General features: G+C 31.2%; 1 protein-coding gene across 1 annotated transcript; it reads left to right on the top strand.

Moving 5' to 3' along the window:
* The first annotated feature begins 4375 nt into the window (after positions 1-4375).
* VGlut (Vesicular glutamate transporter) lies at positions 4376-10373 on the top strand. The gene is made up of 8 exons (XM_018540260.1): positions 4376-4449; positions 6010-6230; positions 7177-7493; positions 8066-8240; positions 8685-8977; positions 9144-9524; positions 9613-9822; positions 10122-10373. Exons 1-8 carry the CDS (start codon positions 4376-4378, stop codon positions 10371-10373), a joined length of 1923 nt encoding a protein of 640 aa, XP_018395762.1.
* The last annotated feature ends 8757 nt before the right edge of the window (positions 10374-19130 follow it).

The following is a 19130-nucleotide window of genomic DNA, read 5'->3' as shown; positions in this document are numbered from 1 at the left end:
GCGATTTGTGAAAAAAGTTTGATGTATTATATTATTATGTTTTTTTATATCTTATTTATTTGTTTTATATCGATATCGCAAAACATTACAAACTAATAGCGTTAATATATCACATAATAACATTTTTAATGTTAATAGTTTTTTAACCGTAATAATATTCTTCAAGTTATTGGAATTTTCTTCATTTAATGTCCTCTTCCATAAATTTATTTTTATATAAATTAAAAATTATGATAGCACTTGAGAGATACCAAATGTATTAAATGTATTAGTGTATAAACTAAAACAAAAGTATTGTGTAACGATTACGAAATATAAAAAATTGTCTAATGTCACTACGTGGCAAATTTATTCTATATATAACTTATATATGAAATATGGCAATGAGATGGCGAGAGATATATTGCTTATTATTTTAAATAAAAATGTTTTATGTTATTATTTTGTAGATTTTAGGAAAAATTAATTAAAATCAGACTATATTGAAAATTCTCTCTCCCTCCCTCCTCCTTCCCACACCCACACATATACACACACACACTCATTGTCAGATATTGTAAAGAGAAATCAACGTGAAAATCAATGTTCTTGTGAAAGAATTAAAAAATTTTTTACTTGGTAAAATCACCACAAAGCGATAAGCTTGCCGACAAATCACATCCCTTTTATGGAAAGTACTCTCACAGGCGTTCGTTGGTATGTCAGAATGATAGTGAAATCCAAGTTATTTAGGGCGTCCGACTTCGAAGGGAAGATAAAGTGTACCCCAACCATTGAGAAGCAGCATCCATTCCTCGGAGCAGATCGATATTTCCTGGCAACCACCGGAAGGGTCTCTACCCTCGATTGCTCTGTTTGTAACAATGCACGTTGGCTACCGAATCTGAAGGATTTTCAAAATATATTTATTTCTTAATTGTTAACAAATTATCATAAAAAAATTTAATTAAAAGTAATTGAAATCTTAGATGTTGCGAAATGTATCTTCATGTCTGTTTATACTGATAAAATTTTTGTCGTTTACCTCAATCAGACATGATATGATCATCAACTTTAACAAAGAAATCGTATTACTATTTTTAATTTTTAAGTTTTATTTGCAATTTTAGATAATATAATGAATTAAATAGATAAGGAATATGTCGCACAAAAACTCCAATTTTATTATATAACAAAATTGGAGTTTTTGTGTAATATTTAATTAATAACAAAATCTCTTTTCATCCTCGAGCGTTTATAATTCAAAAATTTAACGATAAAGGTCTATACTAATTAAAATTAAAATAATAAACTTTCAGAATGTTAGTTTTAATACGGTCAAATTAAAAGAAAACATCTTTTTATATAATTTTCTAGACTTTAAAAAAATTATAAACATGTGTTTTAAACTCTTTTAAAATAAATGACAAAATTTATTAATATCTAATAAAAATATTACAGCTATACAAGAATTTATTCTTTTGCATATTAAAAAAAATCTATTGAGAAAATAGTTACAACTAATTACTTTATTACAAATACTTGCCCTTTAAAAGAACGATTCCCTAAATAGCATAGCGGAATCTCAGCATATCGATAATGCGTAGGTACGTTAATACGTCCGGTTAATCGACCTTAACGCCGTTACGATCATTTCTTTTCTGTGCGTGTCGTTTTGTGTTGCAAAACTTTCGGCTGGGGTGCATAGGAAGCTCCGCCTGGGTCGATTTAAAGGGGGTTGTAACCTCTGACGATTGGCTAGTGATATCGATGCGTCGTTCTTGACGAACCAATCGCGTCGCTGCGTCGAGACGCGCTGACGCCGTGGCCAGAAGTCAACTTCGTTGGTGCCGCCACCGCTACCGCTGCTGCCACCGCCGCCGCCGCCGTCGACGACGACGACGACGACGACGACGTCAGGCGACGTCAAGCGACGTCGACGACGTTCTCCGTCGCGTACCCCGCGCTACCGTTACCCACTCCGCTCGTAATTGTATCTGGACTTAATTATTGGTGAGTCCCGTGAATTTTTTTTATTATCTCCGGTTCGCTGTTCGATATTATTTTATTTAAGTATGAAAAATCGCGAATTAATGATTCCATTTTGCTCGCAAGCGAACCCTTTTGTGCAACTCCAATGTGTCTTTGGATACCAAATTTGGGATTCTTTATTAAATGGTGATGAGATCGTTGATATATTAGTGGTGAAGAGAAATTATTGTGAGATTTTAGTATAAGTGAAGTGTGATATAGTATTTGTTTAATTTTAAAACGAAGATTTGCGTCTTTTAATTTGATTTTTACTAGCAAATTCCTCCCAATTTGGACAGAAATTGACAAATAGATTCTATGAAATTTAAGATTAAATAGAATCAAAGACAAAATCGTTTATTTTCTATACCGATGAGATAATCAAGAAATTCCATCAATAAGTTCGTTTCTGCTGGGAATCTTTTATTTCAGAAATTCAGCATAAATGCAAAGATAAACGAGAAGTGATTATTTCGTGTGTCAAATTTTTAAATCAATTCGAATATCTAACAATTATCTAACGTTCTTTTGTATTCCTTTTTATGAATTATTGTAGAGCGAGTCTAGAGATAAGTATTCTAATAATGCCGATTGCGATCTGTAAATATACGAAATCTGCCATACGATGATTGATCTAACCGTGGATATTAAAGCTTTTGATGTTTCTTTATACTATCATAACGAATTCATTTAGGCTTGATTTGTACGAATGCCTAAGGCTGTGAGACGCCGACACTTGTTTGCCCCATTCTTACGTCGATTAGCTTGAAATTGAGTTTCTGTTTTAATTAAAATTCCCTTTTAATATATTACGGTGGATTTCTTTTCGTGTTCACACCCTTTATTATTTATTCATGACAATGAATACATCTTTATTTTGTTCTTTCTTTCTTAATCCTCATATTACATTTTATTACTTTATTACATTCTTCATGCTTCAGAAAAACAAACATAATATCGCAGAGAAGATTAATTGTAATGTTAATCGTGAGAGAATATATTATGCTGTCATTTATACGTCTTTGGTCTAGTCGTTCTTGTCATTAAAGAAATTATATACTTATTCATTCTTTTTCCTTTTACACAAACAGGATGTTTGTTAAATTTTAAGTTTTTAAAATACATCTTTATTTAATATATATATATATCGGGAAGTATATAAGGCGTAAAGTAACGACGTAGGGACTGCAAAAGTGCCGAATGTCGCTCAATGTCCATTAAGTTGAAACAGCATGTCCCATATACTCATCATTCCACCCTATTTCGTTAACACGTACTGTACATTTTGGTGCCTTTTGTCTGTCACGTGCCATTTTAATATCCGAGAGCCATTGTCCTCTGATGTGCCTCTTTATGATCAGCGCAGCACCCTCATAACGATTTTTGCAGGCTGCATACTCCATCATGCAATGACAACGATTACAATCTACGATAAGACTATTACAGACATACAGTGAAAGTACATGATCTCTAAAAGAATACTTAATTTTGAATATAACAATGAGAAACTCTTTAGTACGAAGAACATATATTAAAATGCTAATCATAAAAGTTGAAATAAAGTACATAATATATGTTATTCCATTTGTAATACGATATTGACTTGCACATTATGAAAAATACAAAAATTGTTTTTAATATTTATATACCTAGTTATACATATGAAATTTATACATAGAAATTTCAAAATTATATATTTTGTATTATTTTTTATTTAAAAAATTTTACAGTTTGAAGTTAAATCGCTGAGTCAAAGTTTATTATACCTTCCTTCAATACAGTGTCTTAATTACGGGTAAATTTGTTAAGATTTTACGATTTAACTGAAATGTGTCTCCAACAAACTTTAAGTGAAAAATATGATCTCAGTGTACGGTCGGGTTGAAACGTTTCTTCTCACAGTTTTCTACCCTCCGGAGATGCTCCCTCGAGAGTTCGAGGATTAGGGGTAGAGAGACTGCCACTCCAAATAAACACTCCTACTCGGGTTTCCCCTATCACCGTTCTGTAGAGATACTCTATATAGGCATAGCAGATCTTTCTGAAAGAAGCTGTAAATAGCCGAAATATATCAGCAACGCTACAGTTGTTTTTAAGGATATTGAAAATGTTGAATTATACTTGTAAAATGTTTAATATCAATTTGGGAAAATATGTTCAAAAATCTAATTTTAGTATCTAAATTATTATTACAATTATAATTTTGGCCTATTTTATTTATAAAGCTGTATAATGTATAAATGTATTGAATGTACATTATGTATTTTGGATTTTTTTTACAAAATAACTTATATTTGTTGCTACAGGGGCTGCCAAATAACATTGCAATCATACAAAATTACGAAGCAACCCCAATAATTGGAAAATGTCCGGATTTGCAGCGGCGGGTCTCGTAGCTTTCGACTCCCTCAAGACGAAAGCATCATTGAAATTATCCGAGTAATATACTACATCCATTTATAATAAATACTTAATTAATATATTTATATATATATGTATTAATACTATAATATATTTATAATATATTATAATATATTTATAAATATATATAATATATTTATATACATATATATGTATATACATATATAATATGAGGGCAAGTCAATAAGTTTTTAGAAAAACAGTAAAACACATCTTTTTTGATCAATTCATTTTTATTTCTCAACATATAGTCTCCTTTCAGCTTGATCCAACGATTCTCCAACTTTTTCAAGCCGTCCGAATAATATGATTTATCCAATCCCTCAAAATAAGCCTCTGTTTCGGCGATGAGCTGCTCTCTGATGGTGAATCTCTTTCCTCTCCGAATCATTTCTTCAGATTTGGAAACTGGAAATAGTCGCAGGAGGCTTAATCTGGGGAATATGCTGGATGGGGAAGCAATTCGTAGCGGAATTCGTTGAATTTGGCCATCGGTGCCGGGCATGTGCGAACCTGTGAATTGTCTTGATGGAAGAGCACTTTCTTCTTCGCCAAATAGGGAAACGTTTTTTCTGTAAAATGTTGTTGAAACGGTCCAATAAGGCTGCGTAGTAATCGCCATTGATCGTTTGGTTCGAACGGAAGGTAATCGATATGAATTATACCGCGTGCATCCCAAAAAACTGTGGCTATCACCTTTTTAGCCGACTTCACGATCTTCGCCTTCTTCGGAGCTGATTCACCCGGTGAAGTCCATTGTTTTGACTGTTCCTTCGTCTCGGGTATGAAGTAATGGATCCATGTTTCGTCCACAGTAATGAATCGACGCAGAAATTCATCTGGATTACTTTGAAACATCTCCAAACATTCTTTGAAATCGTCACACGGTCGCACTTATGGTCCACAGTGAACGTGGCACCCATCTTGCTTTTTCATACCCAATTGTTCGTGCAAAATTGAAATCACTGTGTCATGTGATATACCAGTGGCCTCAATAAGCTCACGTACTTTCACTCGTCGATTAGTAAAAACAATATCGTGGACTTTATCGATGATTTCTGGCGTAGCAGCCTCAATTGGATGTCCCGAACGATGTTCATCACATGTGGATGTACGACCACGTTTAAATTCATTCATCCAATTGTATACAGTCGCAAACGCTGGTGCAGATGTTTTATGAACATTATCCAACTTAGCTTTGATTTCTTTCGGCTAAATCTTTTTCATATATAGATGTTTGATCACTGCACGAAACTCGTATTTTTCCATTTTGCAAAAAATACAAAGGTTGTTTGCGTCTACAGAAATGAAATCTGTCGATGAATTCCGCGCTTTCTTCGTTTAAGGATTTCTCTGAGATCCACTGGCGTTTTTACATTCAACTTGTTAAATTTCTCTATCATGTGTCAAAAAGTAATGTGACATGCCACTGCAGATTTTTTAAGAACTTACTGACTTGCCCTCGTATTTCTTTTTACATTTGTTTATTTATAGTATTATTTTTAATTAAAGAGAGTATTTCAAAAAATGATACAAGCTATTAAAAATTTACTATTTGAGAACATCAACTTCCTACAGATTCAGAAGAACTACCGGCGGTTACGAGGAGTTTGAAACTACACGTGAGGGTAGTAAAGATAACAAGGGATTCGAGGATGAAAGAGGATACAGCGCGCAGCCTTCGTTCGAGTCGCTTCCAGAGCCAGAGAGACCACCGTTGCGTCATATCGATACTTATTGCATGCCAGAATGTCCGTGTCTTTCAAAGAGGTATACCATCGCAACGCTAGCTTGTGTAGGTAAGAATGAATAATAAATTCAAATTGAAAAAGTAGAAGAGCTAAGAGTCAGTTATAAAATAAAGCGCTTTAATTTAAAAACATAATAAAGATAATAATAATAACAAACGACGCCAATCTGGGTCTCAATGTTATAGTAAATATAATTGTAAGACTATTAAAAATCTACAAAGTATATGGTTTTTATTAATATTCTTCATGTTCTGTGTTATAATGTTACGAGTCAATAAAATAAAATAGTCAGATCAATCGTTGAAAATTCTCGGCAGTAAAACAGTAATAATCTAAAAAGTGGCTGTTAACAAAAGAAAATTAATACTAAGATCACATACAAACTAACACTATAAATATAAAAATGTACCTTATTAAATAATAAATTTTGAGAATTAATGAATAAAAAAGAACGCAAAAAGATGGTGATCCCGATATCGTGGTGATATGCTGAAGTTATTACCTTAAAAATTGGGGCAAAATTGCAAATGAACATTTCCCTTTATAAAGAACAAGTGATTTCGACGATGTCGAACGCTTTTAAGTGACTCTTCCTCGCTGGCATATTGGAACCTTCGTTGGACTGTTTCGAAGCCATATATTTTGCCACAACATCATAAACGATTGATCTTGGGTATTCAAAAAACTGAATTATTTCCATTGCTAAACGCCCAGCGTGAAGGCCTTCATCGAAGGCCTTCGCGGCTTTTCGATTATACTCCGCATCTGATTTCAACATCGCGATCATTTTGAGAATATCACTTCACTGTTTACTAGAAGCATCAGGCTTTCGACCGCCAACAACAATCTCTGGCGGAGGTATAATATAGCGGAAAATTTAAATTGAAATTTGTCCAGATTTTTGTGACGCACCCTGTATATATATATATATATATATAATTACAAATAAAAGTAAAATTTTCTTTTCATTATTCTAATTAATCATATTTTTTAGGATTTATTATTTCGTTTGGCATGAGATGTAACATGGGTATGGCCAAGCTTGTCATGAAAAATACTACGGAAGGCGAAAACCACACTATCAGGTTCAATTGGACGATCGGCATGGAAAGCGCCCTTGATTCATCATTTTTCTGGGGTTACCTAGTAACGCAAGTGCCCGGTGGTTTTCTCGCATCGTTATATCCTGCTAACAAAATATTTGGTGCAGCCATCGCGATGTCTTCTTTTTTGAATTTGTTGGTACCCGGCGCACTGAACGTAGACCCTGTCGTTGACATGGGAGTACAAGTATTGAAAGGACTGGTCGAGGTAAGTAAAGTTGGAAAATTTAACAAAACTAAAGGGTACAGTTAGAATATTCTACGTACTCATATATACGTAGATGTCAAAGTATTCTATAAAGAATAAAGTTTATCAAAATCAGGGACTCGGACTGAAAAAAGGTTTTTTCGATTCGGTTCCGATTCCGGTTTAATAAAACGTCAAATAAATGTTCCGGTGTCAGTTTCGGTTTCTCGACTAGCCTCAAGAAAACCGAAACTGAAAAAATTATGGTTTTAACGGTTTTTATGTTTTTTTTTTTTTCAATTTTCACAAAGTTTGGTAGTGAAGGAGTTTAAAATTGAAATTGACTTTTTATTTATTCTATTTATTTGTTTTCTTTTTTTTACTGTCAATATAATAGAACATTTGTTTTAAAATAAGAGAGCAAGAGAGAGAGAGAGGGAGGGGAGAGAGAGAGAGAGAGAGAGAGCTTGTTCAGGGTCCCTGATTAAAATATAGATTTTTTTTCTCTATATTTACAATACATTGTATAATATTATTATATAATATCTAATATATTCTGTTACAATTGTAACCGGTTTTTATTTTTTTCTTAGGGTGTCACGTATCCAGCGTGTCATGGTATTTGGAAATACTGGGCACCACCACTAGAAAGATCGCGTTTGGCCACATTAGCGTTTTGTGGATCGTATGCTGCAATGGTGATAGGTATGCCGCTTTCTGGATACTTGAGTTTCTGGTTTGGCTGGACAGCGTCCTTTTATTTCTACGGTAAAGAGATTTTTTTGTATTTCAAGCAAGCGTACAAAGAAAAAGAAATATTTTATATTGTCTTAATAAATTTCTACATGCGCGCAAAAAGTTTTATTGTGTATAAGAATAATAATTTTATTTATTTATAATATACAAATCGTTTTGCTGTAATAAACTGAATCTCATTATTGCAACAGGAAAAACAATTGCTAGAAATAGACAAATAGACTATTTTAGCTTAGAAACAAACACATTTTTCGTATATAAACAAATTTGCTCAAAAATTTACTTATATTTGTTTTATTTTGTCAACAAATAAAAAAATTACATTCTATCAATTGTACGGTCATTTAATTGCTTTTACATTGAATATATAATAGTAACGACAATAAAATTTTACTTTATGTAACAACAAAACAAAATGTTGAAACGGCAGATGTAATTTTCAACAATAAATTGCAGGCATGTGCGGGTTGATTTGGTATGGCTTCTGGTTGTGGTTGGCTTTTGAAAAGCCGTCGAAACATCCCTGTATCTCAGCTCGTGAATTACGTTACATCGAGGATTCGCTCGGACAAGGACAAGCGCAAGCACCTGTACCCACGCTGGCGACGACTCCCTGGCGCAAGTTTCTTACATCAATGCCGGTATATGCCATCATTGTCGCTAATTTTTGCAGATCCTGGAACTTTTATCTGCTGGTACTCTTCCAACCACGCTTTATGCACGAATCTTTTGGCATGCCTCTTGTCGAGGTAAATATATTACAATATATAATAGTATCTGATATAATATGATTTTTCTCGATAAAACGATATATAAAGAGGAAAACATTTTATTTAATATTTATTACTAATTTACTATATAAAAATTCAATGTAACAATCGTAATATATAAAATGTGTTTTATTCATTTTGATAGACCGGAGTCATTGGATCGCTTCCACACTTAATGATGACGATGATTGTACCTTGCGGTGGTTTGCTGGCGGATTATCTCCGTAAACGTGGCATCATGACAACGACGAATGTCAGGAAGGTTTTCAACTGTTGCGGTTTCGGTATGGAAGCACTCTTCTTCCTAGTGGTGGCTCATGCAACGACATCTAAAAATGGAACTATGGCTACGGTCGCTCTTGCGATCGGGGTCGCGTGCAGCGGTTTTGCCATATCTGGCTTTAATGTTAATCATCTCGACATCGCGCCAAGATACGCCAGTATCTTAATGGGCATGTCCAACGGGATTGGCACCATCGCTGGTCTGTTAGTTCCTTTCTTCGTGGATAATATCACGGAGAAGAAGGTATGGTGAAGAATATACTTCTTTGAGTATATCCTTTAGAATTTATTATAATATGTACAAATTAAAATTAGAATATAAATTTGTGCAGGATCTACACAGCTGGCGAAACGTTTTTATCATAGCTGCATGTGTTCATATTTTTGGAGTGACGTTCTATGCTATTTTCTGCTCCGGCGAGTTGCAACCCTGGGCTGATCCCACTTTAGAAGAGCAAAAAAGGTGGAATCCTATGGACGAATTGGGCCAGACGAAACCACCCGTTCCACCTCCACCGAAAACTATGCAATCCGAATTTATAGTAAGTGTTCACACAAATCATTAGTATAATTATTTAGGTACAACAAACATTACGTAGTTTCTCTCTATTGAATTATAGCTATTAATTAATCTTTGAATAAAGTAAAAATTATTACACATACTTGCAAATTATACTAACATATTTTTTAATTCATTACGAAATACAATATGATGCAAAATATCTGATAATTTTAATATCATCTACTTGAGATTTGAAAATTTATTCTTTCAAAATAAATGTATTTATTATTTTTTTTGCAATAAAAATAATAAAATTAAAAAAATAACTATTTTTTCCAGAAGCAACCGTCCCGAGACGGAAGCGTCACTGATGATTGGAACTACAAGCAGTCATCGGTTGAAAATCATCTGCAGTATGCACAACAGGATAGTAATGCTTCCGTGAAAAACTACGGCTCGACAGAAAGCAACAGCAGTAATCCATTTCGCTCAACAAATCCATTTGCTAGCGAAGTTAACGCGTCTTTCGTGCAACCACCGGCAACGGACGACCACACATACGACATCGTGCACAATGAACAGTGGAACTGAGAATCGTCGATCACAGGATAGAATAATTGGACACGAGAAAAGCAGACTGCTTCTCTGAGGTTGTAGATTATTCGTATCGTTAATTATCTGTCAATCCTGCATCGGTTCCTCAGACATGCCGCATCTTTATTAATAAAACTTACGGAATTAAGGCTGGTAAAGAAACTAAATTTTATAGTTACACGAATAATTTTGTTTCCCTTAAAAAAATTAAAAGTCATTAAGAATTATTCATTTTTTCTTTAAAAAAAGAATTAATTTTGTTGAACGTCAACAATTATAAATTATTTTACAGAATTATTTACTATTAATTGAATTTAATTGTGGCATGTCTGGAGATCGTATGCATTATTCAGAATTCAGATAGCAGCTTTAATTTTGAATTTTACAAATCAAAATGATCAAACACATTTCTAAGTTTTACGTGCAAAGTCTTCGATAAATATATCAGAAAGAGAAAAAGAAGGAATGTTTTGTTGAGTGTAATATTTAAAAGTGCAGAGAATGGCGCTGAGAATATCCACGCGAATAACTTGAAATGATACGGGATCTAAAAAAAAACAAGCTCATTACTTTTGTTAACTTTACGAGATTGATTGACAATTAAATGCACCGCGCTACGTATTTATTTTGTCAAAGACATATTATGGTACTGCTTTTATAACGGTGTGATAAACGATTAGAAATGGGCGCACGTGTACTCCAGCGTTTAAAAATTGACAATAATAAGTCACTTGCTGCAAAAGATAAGTTTCTGATTCAAAAAGTTTATCCGGAAAAACTTTGAAAGTAAAAGAGAAACAGCTGATCGAACAAGAAAATTAAAAATGTATTTTACATAGGGTGCGTTCCGTTTCGTGCACGATTCGCATAATGTTTATCCTTGTTGCCCACCGAACGTTAAACGAGGACAATTGATGCATTACGCGCATTACGCGGGAAACGGAACGCGCCTTTAATATACATTTAGCCATGTATAAATTTATATTTTCTAAACATTTAGAGGGTGCAAAGCGTATTGTTAAGACAAGCTTTACAATCCAATAATCGACTGTTTTAACTCTTTCTGTGAGATCACAAAAAGAATATTCCTTTAATTTATAAAACGATTAGGATATCAATAATCTCTCTCTCTCTTCCTAAGAGAGATTCTTAAATTTTATAAAATTTTAAAACCTTTTTATCAAATTATATATCATATTTGCATGCAATATTGGCAATGCTGATTTCTTCTATATAAAAAAAAGAGTATTAATCGCAAGATGTCGTTTATCATTGATGAGATCCAGATATGTTCTATAAAGCGACAATAATTCAAACCTTCATGAGACAATAATTCTCTTGGTGGACAATAATAAACAGCGAGGTTTGACAAAATACCAAAACTGTGTGAGATCTCAATGTTCGCGACGCACAGCTCAATCGCTGAAACTTTTAGATATTTTCAATTGTTCTTGAGCGATGTGTTTAATTATTTATGCGAAATAATAGAAATATAAGCAATAAAGGAGAAAAGTTACGCGAGTTAATATAGAGGATAACGTAAATCGCTTGATAAAATGAAGGTAGACACAAAATATCGACATCTTTTACACAGTCAGTACAATTTGATTTACCATATAATGACGATATTATTCATACAGCGTGAATATTCAGAAAATATTTTAAATTTCACTAGACATATATCTAAATTGAAATATCTACTTTTTTAAATATACCTTGACTTTGTGATATAGTATCTATATCATAATTTGCGAATTGGATAAAACTTGAAAAACAATTTACAAAAATCAAATATGGTAACGTTAACGAAAATTCAGAAATCTGAACGAGTTATTTGAACATCAAAGAAATATTCCTACAAATTTTGTAAGATCTTTATTATGTCAAATGTAGATATCGCATATAAAGTTTATGAATATAAAAACCGTAAAGAAACAGGAAAGGAAGATAAAATGCAGCTATTAATTTTCTATTGACATCCATTAGAAGCAAAAGCGTAAATTATTTAAAAGCTGATAAAAACATAACTTATAATAAGTAAACGTGTCCGAGTCAAGTCAAATTCTTTAAATAAAAATTCTTGCGTAAATTTTCTTAACATTCAAGATAATTCGAAAAACGCGTAACGATTTAACATGAAACTATGAAAGTATTTATAAGAAAGTGATAACAACATGAAAGTATCGTAATAAAGTATGATAGATATTAAGTAGAATCATGAAAGTAAATCATGAAAGTGAATATACAAAAATGAAAGTAAGATTGATAATTAGAAAGAATAATATATATTATACATGCACACATCTTTTATTGTATACATATGTATGTACGTTCTTCATGATTGCGCGTGTGCGCGGTCGAAAGTAAAACAAAGTAGGTATACACATACAAAGAATACAGTAAAAAGGCAAGTGATGTGTGTTGCGCCGGATTTTGCGGGCAAGTAGTACTGAAAGTATTAGGCACTTCAAGCGGTTAATTTCGATTAACTTCATTTTTTGTATCTGAATATAAAAGGAGTATTCAATTGTAATACATGTACATGATGCAAGAAGAAAGAGAAAGAGCTTATTTGCAATTGCAAAATTTATTTGAGTTTTCACGTAGAAACATGTTCGCCAAATATATTTAGTTCTATCGAGCACTTTATAGACATGAACAGACATATCTTTTGTTTTTTTCTAATCTTCGCGTACAAATAGGAATCACTTTTCAATATTTATTATAATATAAAAGTGAGCAAAATCGAAATTAACCGATTTGATTTTGTTTAGTAATAAATTTAATTTGATATATATAAATATATATATGTATATTCGCATACAAATAAGATATATACAATATTTAACTAATGGCAACGTCGTAATACAAACGCCGTTAAACGCCCTCGTGCGTGTGTGGATCTACAAATCTAATAATCTAATAGGTTATAACTCCGTTATAACCAAGAGAGATCCACAAAATTAGTCAATTTATGCGAGACCTTTTTAAAAATACAGACATACCGATATAATCCATACATGTGTCGACACGCACACATACACATACACGCACACATACACACACACACACACACACACACATTATGTCGGCAAATATCATCTTGCATTCTTCGTCGATAAATAAGTTATATATTATATATGTCATATATTATTTGCTATTATATTCTATGATTACATAAATATAAATATACATATATATGTATCTATACATACATGTATGTATATATGTGTATGTGTGTGTATACATATATATATATTAGTTAGACGTGGTTATTATATTAAATACAATAATGAGATAATAATACCTGTGTGATGATCGATATTTAAGAATGCTTGGTGCGATTTACTCGTTAAAAATGTTAAGATGTAGAGATATGCTTTTCAAAGTATTAATTTTATTGAACGCTTTACTATGTGACAATAATTCTTAAATGAAAGCCTGAAGCACATGTTATAATAGAGCACGAGATTTAAAATTTAATTACTTGTATTTGCTAGCTGCGTGAATTTTTATTTATTATTTATGAATATATTCGAGTGTTTGAGAATTAATATTCTAGTGAACGAGTTTCAATGTTTAAAATAAAGCAAATTTATTTTATCAAAACATGTTTATATTAAACATGTAATTATTAATAATTATAATTAAAATATAATTGATATGATTATGTTGAAATATCAATAACTAACTTTAAAAATGAAGACTAATGCCCGCATTCATAATCAGGCCTTATACTTAAGACTTCCTTAAATTTATCTTTAGATACTTAATAGTCAATGAAATAATTCGTAGAGCAACGGAAGATAAATTATTTAAGGAAGCCTTGAATAATAAGGCCTGACTATGAATACGAGCGTAAAGGCTAAAAAAATAAAGAAAAATTGTCTTCTTTATAGAGATGTAAACCTTTAACGAATTTTAATATTTAACTAAATTCATATTTTGATCAATTTTTTATATAATCATATATCTTCTTTTCAATAAAAATACTATAGACATACTTACAGCAAGATTTTAGAAGTAAAAATTTCCAAATAAACTTCTAATTGGAAAGCAATTTTAAGTTAATTCTAGTCTAACAAAGTTTTAATATAGAAAAAAAAATATTAAGTTCTGATGGGGAATATCGTCCTGTTTACCATGCATGCGACTATTACCAAACACCCCGTATGCAACGGTAGTAATCTCACTTCGTAATATCAGTGACAACGCAGAACAGAATAATAACCAGTAATGATTAGAACGAGCTCGTATTAATGATGACATGAAATAACGATTCCGCAACGCACATTTTTTTCGCATGGTGCATCAACCGCGAGCGTTGTGCTTTAAAGATGATAGAAAGTCGGAAACACTTGCAACATTTGAAATTAATGGTATGTACGCGATAACTGTCATCTGTTGTGTGTTGTCTGCGTCACTGTTACGCTGAGAGAAACGATTTGCTGTCGGATGAATGTTGGGAAAGGACATTTACTTGAAAATAGAAAAAGTAAAATTCTTTCTCTCAGCGTGAACGAAATAATATTGTTATATTTTTTGTAAAAGATATATAACAAAAAGGTATAAGGAACAAGAGAGATAAAATGTAAACGCGTTCACACTTATAATGAAAAGAGAATTTTATTTCAATCGTTTTGTGAAAGAATCCATTATTTACACTGTTTTAGAATATTTAAATTTTTTGAGATATTTAAAAACTATTTAATTTTTTTTTTTTTTTTTTTTTTGACACTTATATTTTCTGATATTTTGCTTTTTCTCTTTCTACTTATTTTATATTGGTGATTTTCATTCTTGTCTTTTTAAAATCTTTTTAGATTTGTTCACTTTTATTAAACCTATGCTTTGATCATGATAATAATACATGAAAAATAGCATTACGTTAATATATAGATATATATGATATACATATATACATTCATCGTTGTGTATCGTAGTAGTGACAGGCCTAACATTATTCACACGACTTTATTCCCTAAACCAGAGAAAGTTTCTGGACTCGAAATATCTATAAATTATAATAATTATTACGAAAAACCTAAGATAAGTTCTAATGCTGTTCGAACAATAATATTGATACTAATATTTACATATACGTATAGCTCCAGTAATAACTTATGACAATAAATAACGGAAACGGGGTGAGCCGATGCTAAGAATAGACGCAAATTAGACTATACTTGGAAAATTTCATAATAATATATGAGATATACCGAAAAACGATCATTATTGTTGTAGGGTCGTTGCTTACGTTAATTGAAAATTAACATAACTTCATTTTCGGCGCACCCTGTATCACTTTATAACAATTAGTTCTATGCTTCTTCGAGTGCTCCACAGAATATAGAAAATAAAAATAGGAGACATATTACAGATTGTGATGAAAATATAACGAATCATCCAAGAATGTATTACATTAAAATATTTCTATATATTTTTATGAAGAATATATTGGCCATTTTGTCGTTCCACGAAGAATGTACGAAAAAATATATAAATTTAATTAAGTCAAAGTAGGTCGTATCATACACATGTCATAATAGTTATTATCAAATCTTATAATGTAGATGTTCGTGAAACAATTAAAACGATGCATTCCAAGTTGCAAAGATACCGATACCGTAAATTTGATATCATATCTTTCTTCGATTCGGAATGATAAGAATAATGTGTGTCTCGTATATGCAATTAATAGAATTTTTCATTTTCAAAAGGACCTCTTGAATGATTTTAAATATATTTTTTAAGATTAGTAACTAAGGCAGTTAACACTACATGTAATATTTTATTACACGCAGTTATAATTTGTGAAATTTTTGTTATTAAATCAAATTAAATACGTTTTGCAATTAAAGTTTTAAATAATTATAAAAAAAAGGATACATTATATTTATCAGTCTGGAGGAGGGCACAAGTATTCGACAGTTTACGGTATGAACCATCTCTATACTTAATACAAACACGCGCGCACACACACGTATTATGTATATTTAACACAATATGTACAATGCTGTATACATACTGGCATTCATAGTTCGTCTCTATTTGTACAACCTCTGAAATGTAATTAAATAATATTAATTTACATATTTCGCGATTAAACCTGTTTACAAAAATGTATCAATTATTATATTGACAATAACTACAATGGTTTATGAGGGAATGAAAGTAAAGTATATTATAAGTACAATAAATAGGCAAAATTTTAGACGTATACATATATGTATATATATTGTATATGCATATAATATAAACGTATATTATATATATACATATATATGTATATTGTAAACGATGAGAAATTCTCAAGAAATTTATACACTACATAAAATTAAAATTACTGAGAATTAGTTATGTATTTATTTATTTATTTAAATGTAACTATAGTTAATTAGATTTTGATATTTATTTCATATATGTTAAACAAGAGCAGAGAAGAGACGTCCGTACTAAATATCCCGATGTTTAATGTTATTTGTTTTACGATAACGAGAATTTCACATCGAAAAAAGGAAATACTAATAAGAGTGTTGTTATATATCGAAATTTTGATGACTTGATATAATAAGTATCAAGTGTAATTTAGTAAACTCTTTGTCTCATTATTGGTTCTTTTATTTATGCGACTAAAACTTGGAATTATTTTATGTGCTCCAAGTGATAATCCGAGGAGACTGTTTTGTATCACGCGTAATATTTTATCGTGTTTAGAAAAATATTAATTTAATATAATTGTGTAACATCCTGAAGATGATTACATTGTCATTGTAAGCGGTATAAAATCGAACGAAACAAAATGCGTCACAAATATAGCTTTGTGTAATTATATATGTACATATATTCTCCGTTCAATTGTCATGATCTTCGATACATTTTAAGCGCTAACGTTAAATACCGTATTTACAGAGGATTTTCAATGATAAAGTTTTGCTTTTGTAAAGTACTTAATATTGCGAAACAAAATTGTGTTTCTTTTTTTTTTTTTGTAAATTAACTGATTTTCCATTGTATATTAATTGTTGTTTTTCAGTATGTCTCGCTGGTTGAGAAATACTGCGTTGAAAATTTAGCAGACAATAATACAATGCAATGTTAATTATATATAATATATATATATACATATATACAAATTTGTTAAAAATGTTACAATTAAGATTATACGTATGAATCAAAAGAATCCGCTCTTCCGTGCTGTGCAAATACAAGTTTGGCGTTAGTAATAGCGCGATCACAATTCATGTCTTCGTGTTCAGAATAATTCAGAATTCTCCGATACAGCGCCTTATAAATATTAATTAAAGTTAAAAGAAATTTGATCGATTCTCTCCTTTTTTCTGATTTTAGAAAATAGCTGACAGAATTGATTGAGTATCAATTAATTTTAATTAATATTTATGGAAATGGTACGTAATAAAACTAGATGTTTAAAACTATAAACGATTTGTTTCTCTCTTGTGAATCAGAAAAAATGAATTAATTAATTTTATTGAAAAATAAAATTGACTTTATCATTGACAACATCTATCATTCATCTATTGTTATAATCGCATTCTTCTTACGGGGGATTATTATGTATTTTATATTTTTTAATAATCTTCAAAGCACGGAACAATATTATGTCTGTGGGACGATGCGAATACAAAAAGATATATTTGAATCGTTTGTGTTAGTAAGTCTTTATTCTATGCGTAGTCGCATATTAGAAATTATTATTATACATCACGCCGACGCAATCTGGTTTGTTACTAATTATTGCGACGCTAATTATCATGTAAAATATATATATGTAACATTGTAATTTTCAATGTATTATGTAATTAAAAAAAACGAGAGATAGTCTGGCGGCTATTGATAATAAATCGTAAGCCGATCTTTTCAAAACTCGTTCCTCCTGATTCATTGAGTAAATTCACGCTAGAAAAGCATAAATAATAAATGCACAACGATTATTGTAAAACTCGTAATTTATTTCACGTTTCTCAATAATACATTGCGTTATTCGAGAAGATCGGTGTATACAATCACATTTAAGAACGCAGAATGAGGACGCGGTGGGCAAAAACTGACATTCTTGTTGATACAAATCTTATTGATATTATTTATTCTTGCTTATCCTTGGAACAGCTATTAAGTTAATTATCGTTTGCATTTGCTGCTATCATAGAAATTACTTGTCACCTGTTGCGCTGCTATATTTACATATCATATATACCGATATATAGCGATATCATCATTTCTTTTTAAAGAAACGATCGCACAATCGCGCGCAATAATTTTCTTTTTGTCTTATATACATATATTTGCCCCGTGGCGTTATGTGTCCTAGCAAACGTGGCTTGTAAGAGCAATCTGGAAACTTCATTCAAATTCCCGTAATTAATTCACGCACACGACGATCGTTAAATTAACGCTTTTGAATGATTTCTCGAGTTGCATAAAACACTGTTTACAGTAACGTATCATTTAGTGATGCAGAAAGCATTTCCGTGAGACATATTGTGTACATGAAAATTAACTCTCTAATTTCAATGTCTTATGCGTGAGATTAATTTTTATTACGCGTACGGAAAGATACTTTTATGATTTCCTAATAGATACACATAAACAATTAAAACAGTGCAGATTATGTAAACGATATTTTCAATAAGACTGTATTTTAACTTTTAAAATACAATCCAATTTTTTATATATTTTGTAAATTATCTATCTTTTTTAAAAAGTAATTTTTTCATTTTAAACAAACATATA

The sequence above is a fragment of the Cyphomyrmex costatus genome, unplaced genomic scaffold (assembly GCF_001594065.2).
Source record: "Cyphomyrmex costatus isolate MS0001 unplaced genomic scaffold, Ccosl1.0 scaffold24, whole genome shotgun sequence".
Lineage (NCBI taxonomy): Eukaryota > Metazoa > Arthropoda > Insecta > Hymenoptera > Formicidae > Cyphomyrmex > Cyphomyrmex costatus.
Note: the sequence above shows the minus strand (reverse complement) of the source record. Positions and strands in the feature narration are given on the sequence as shown.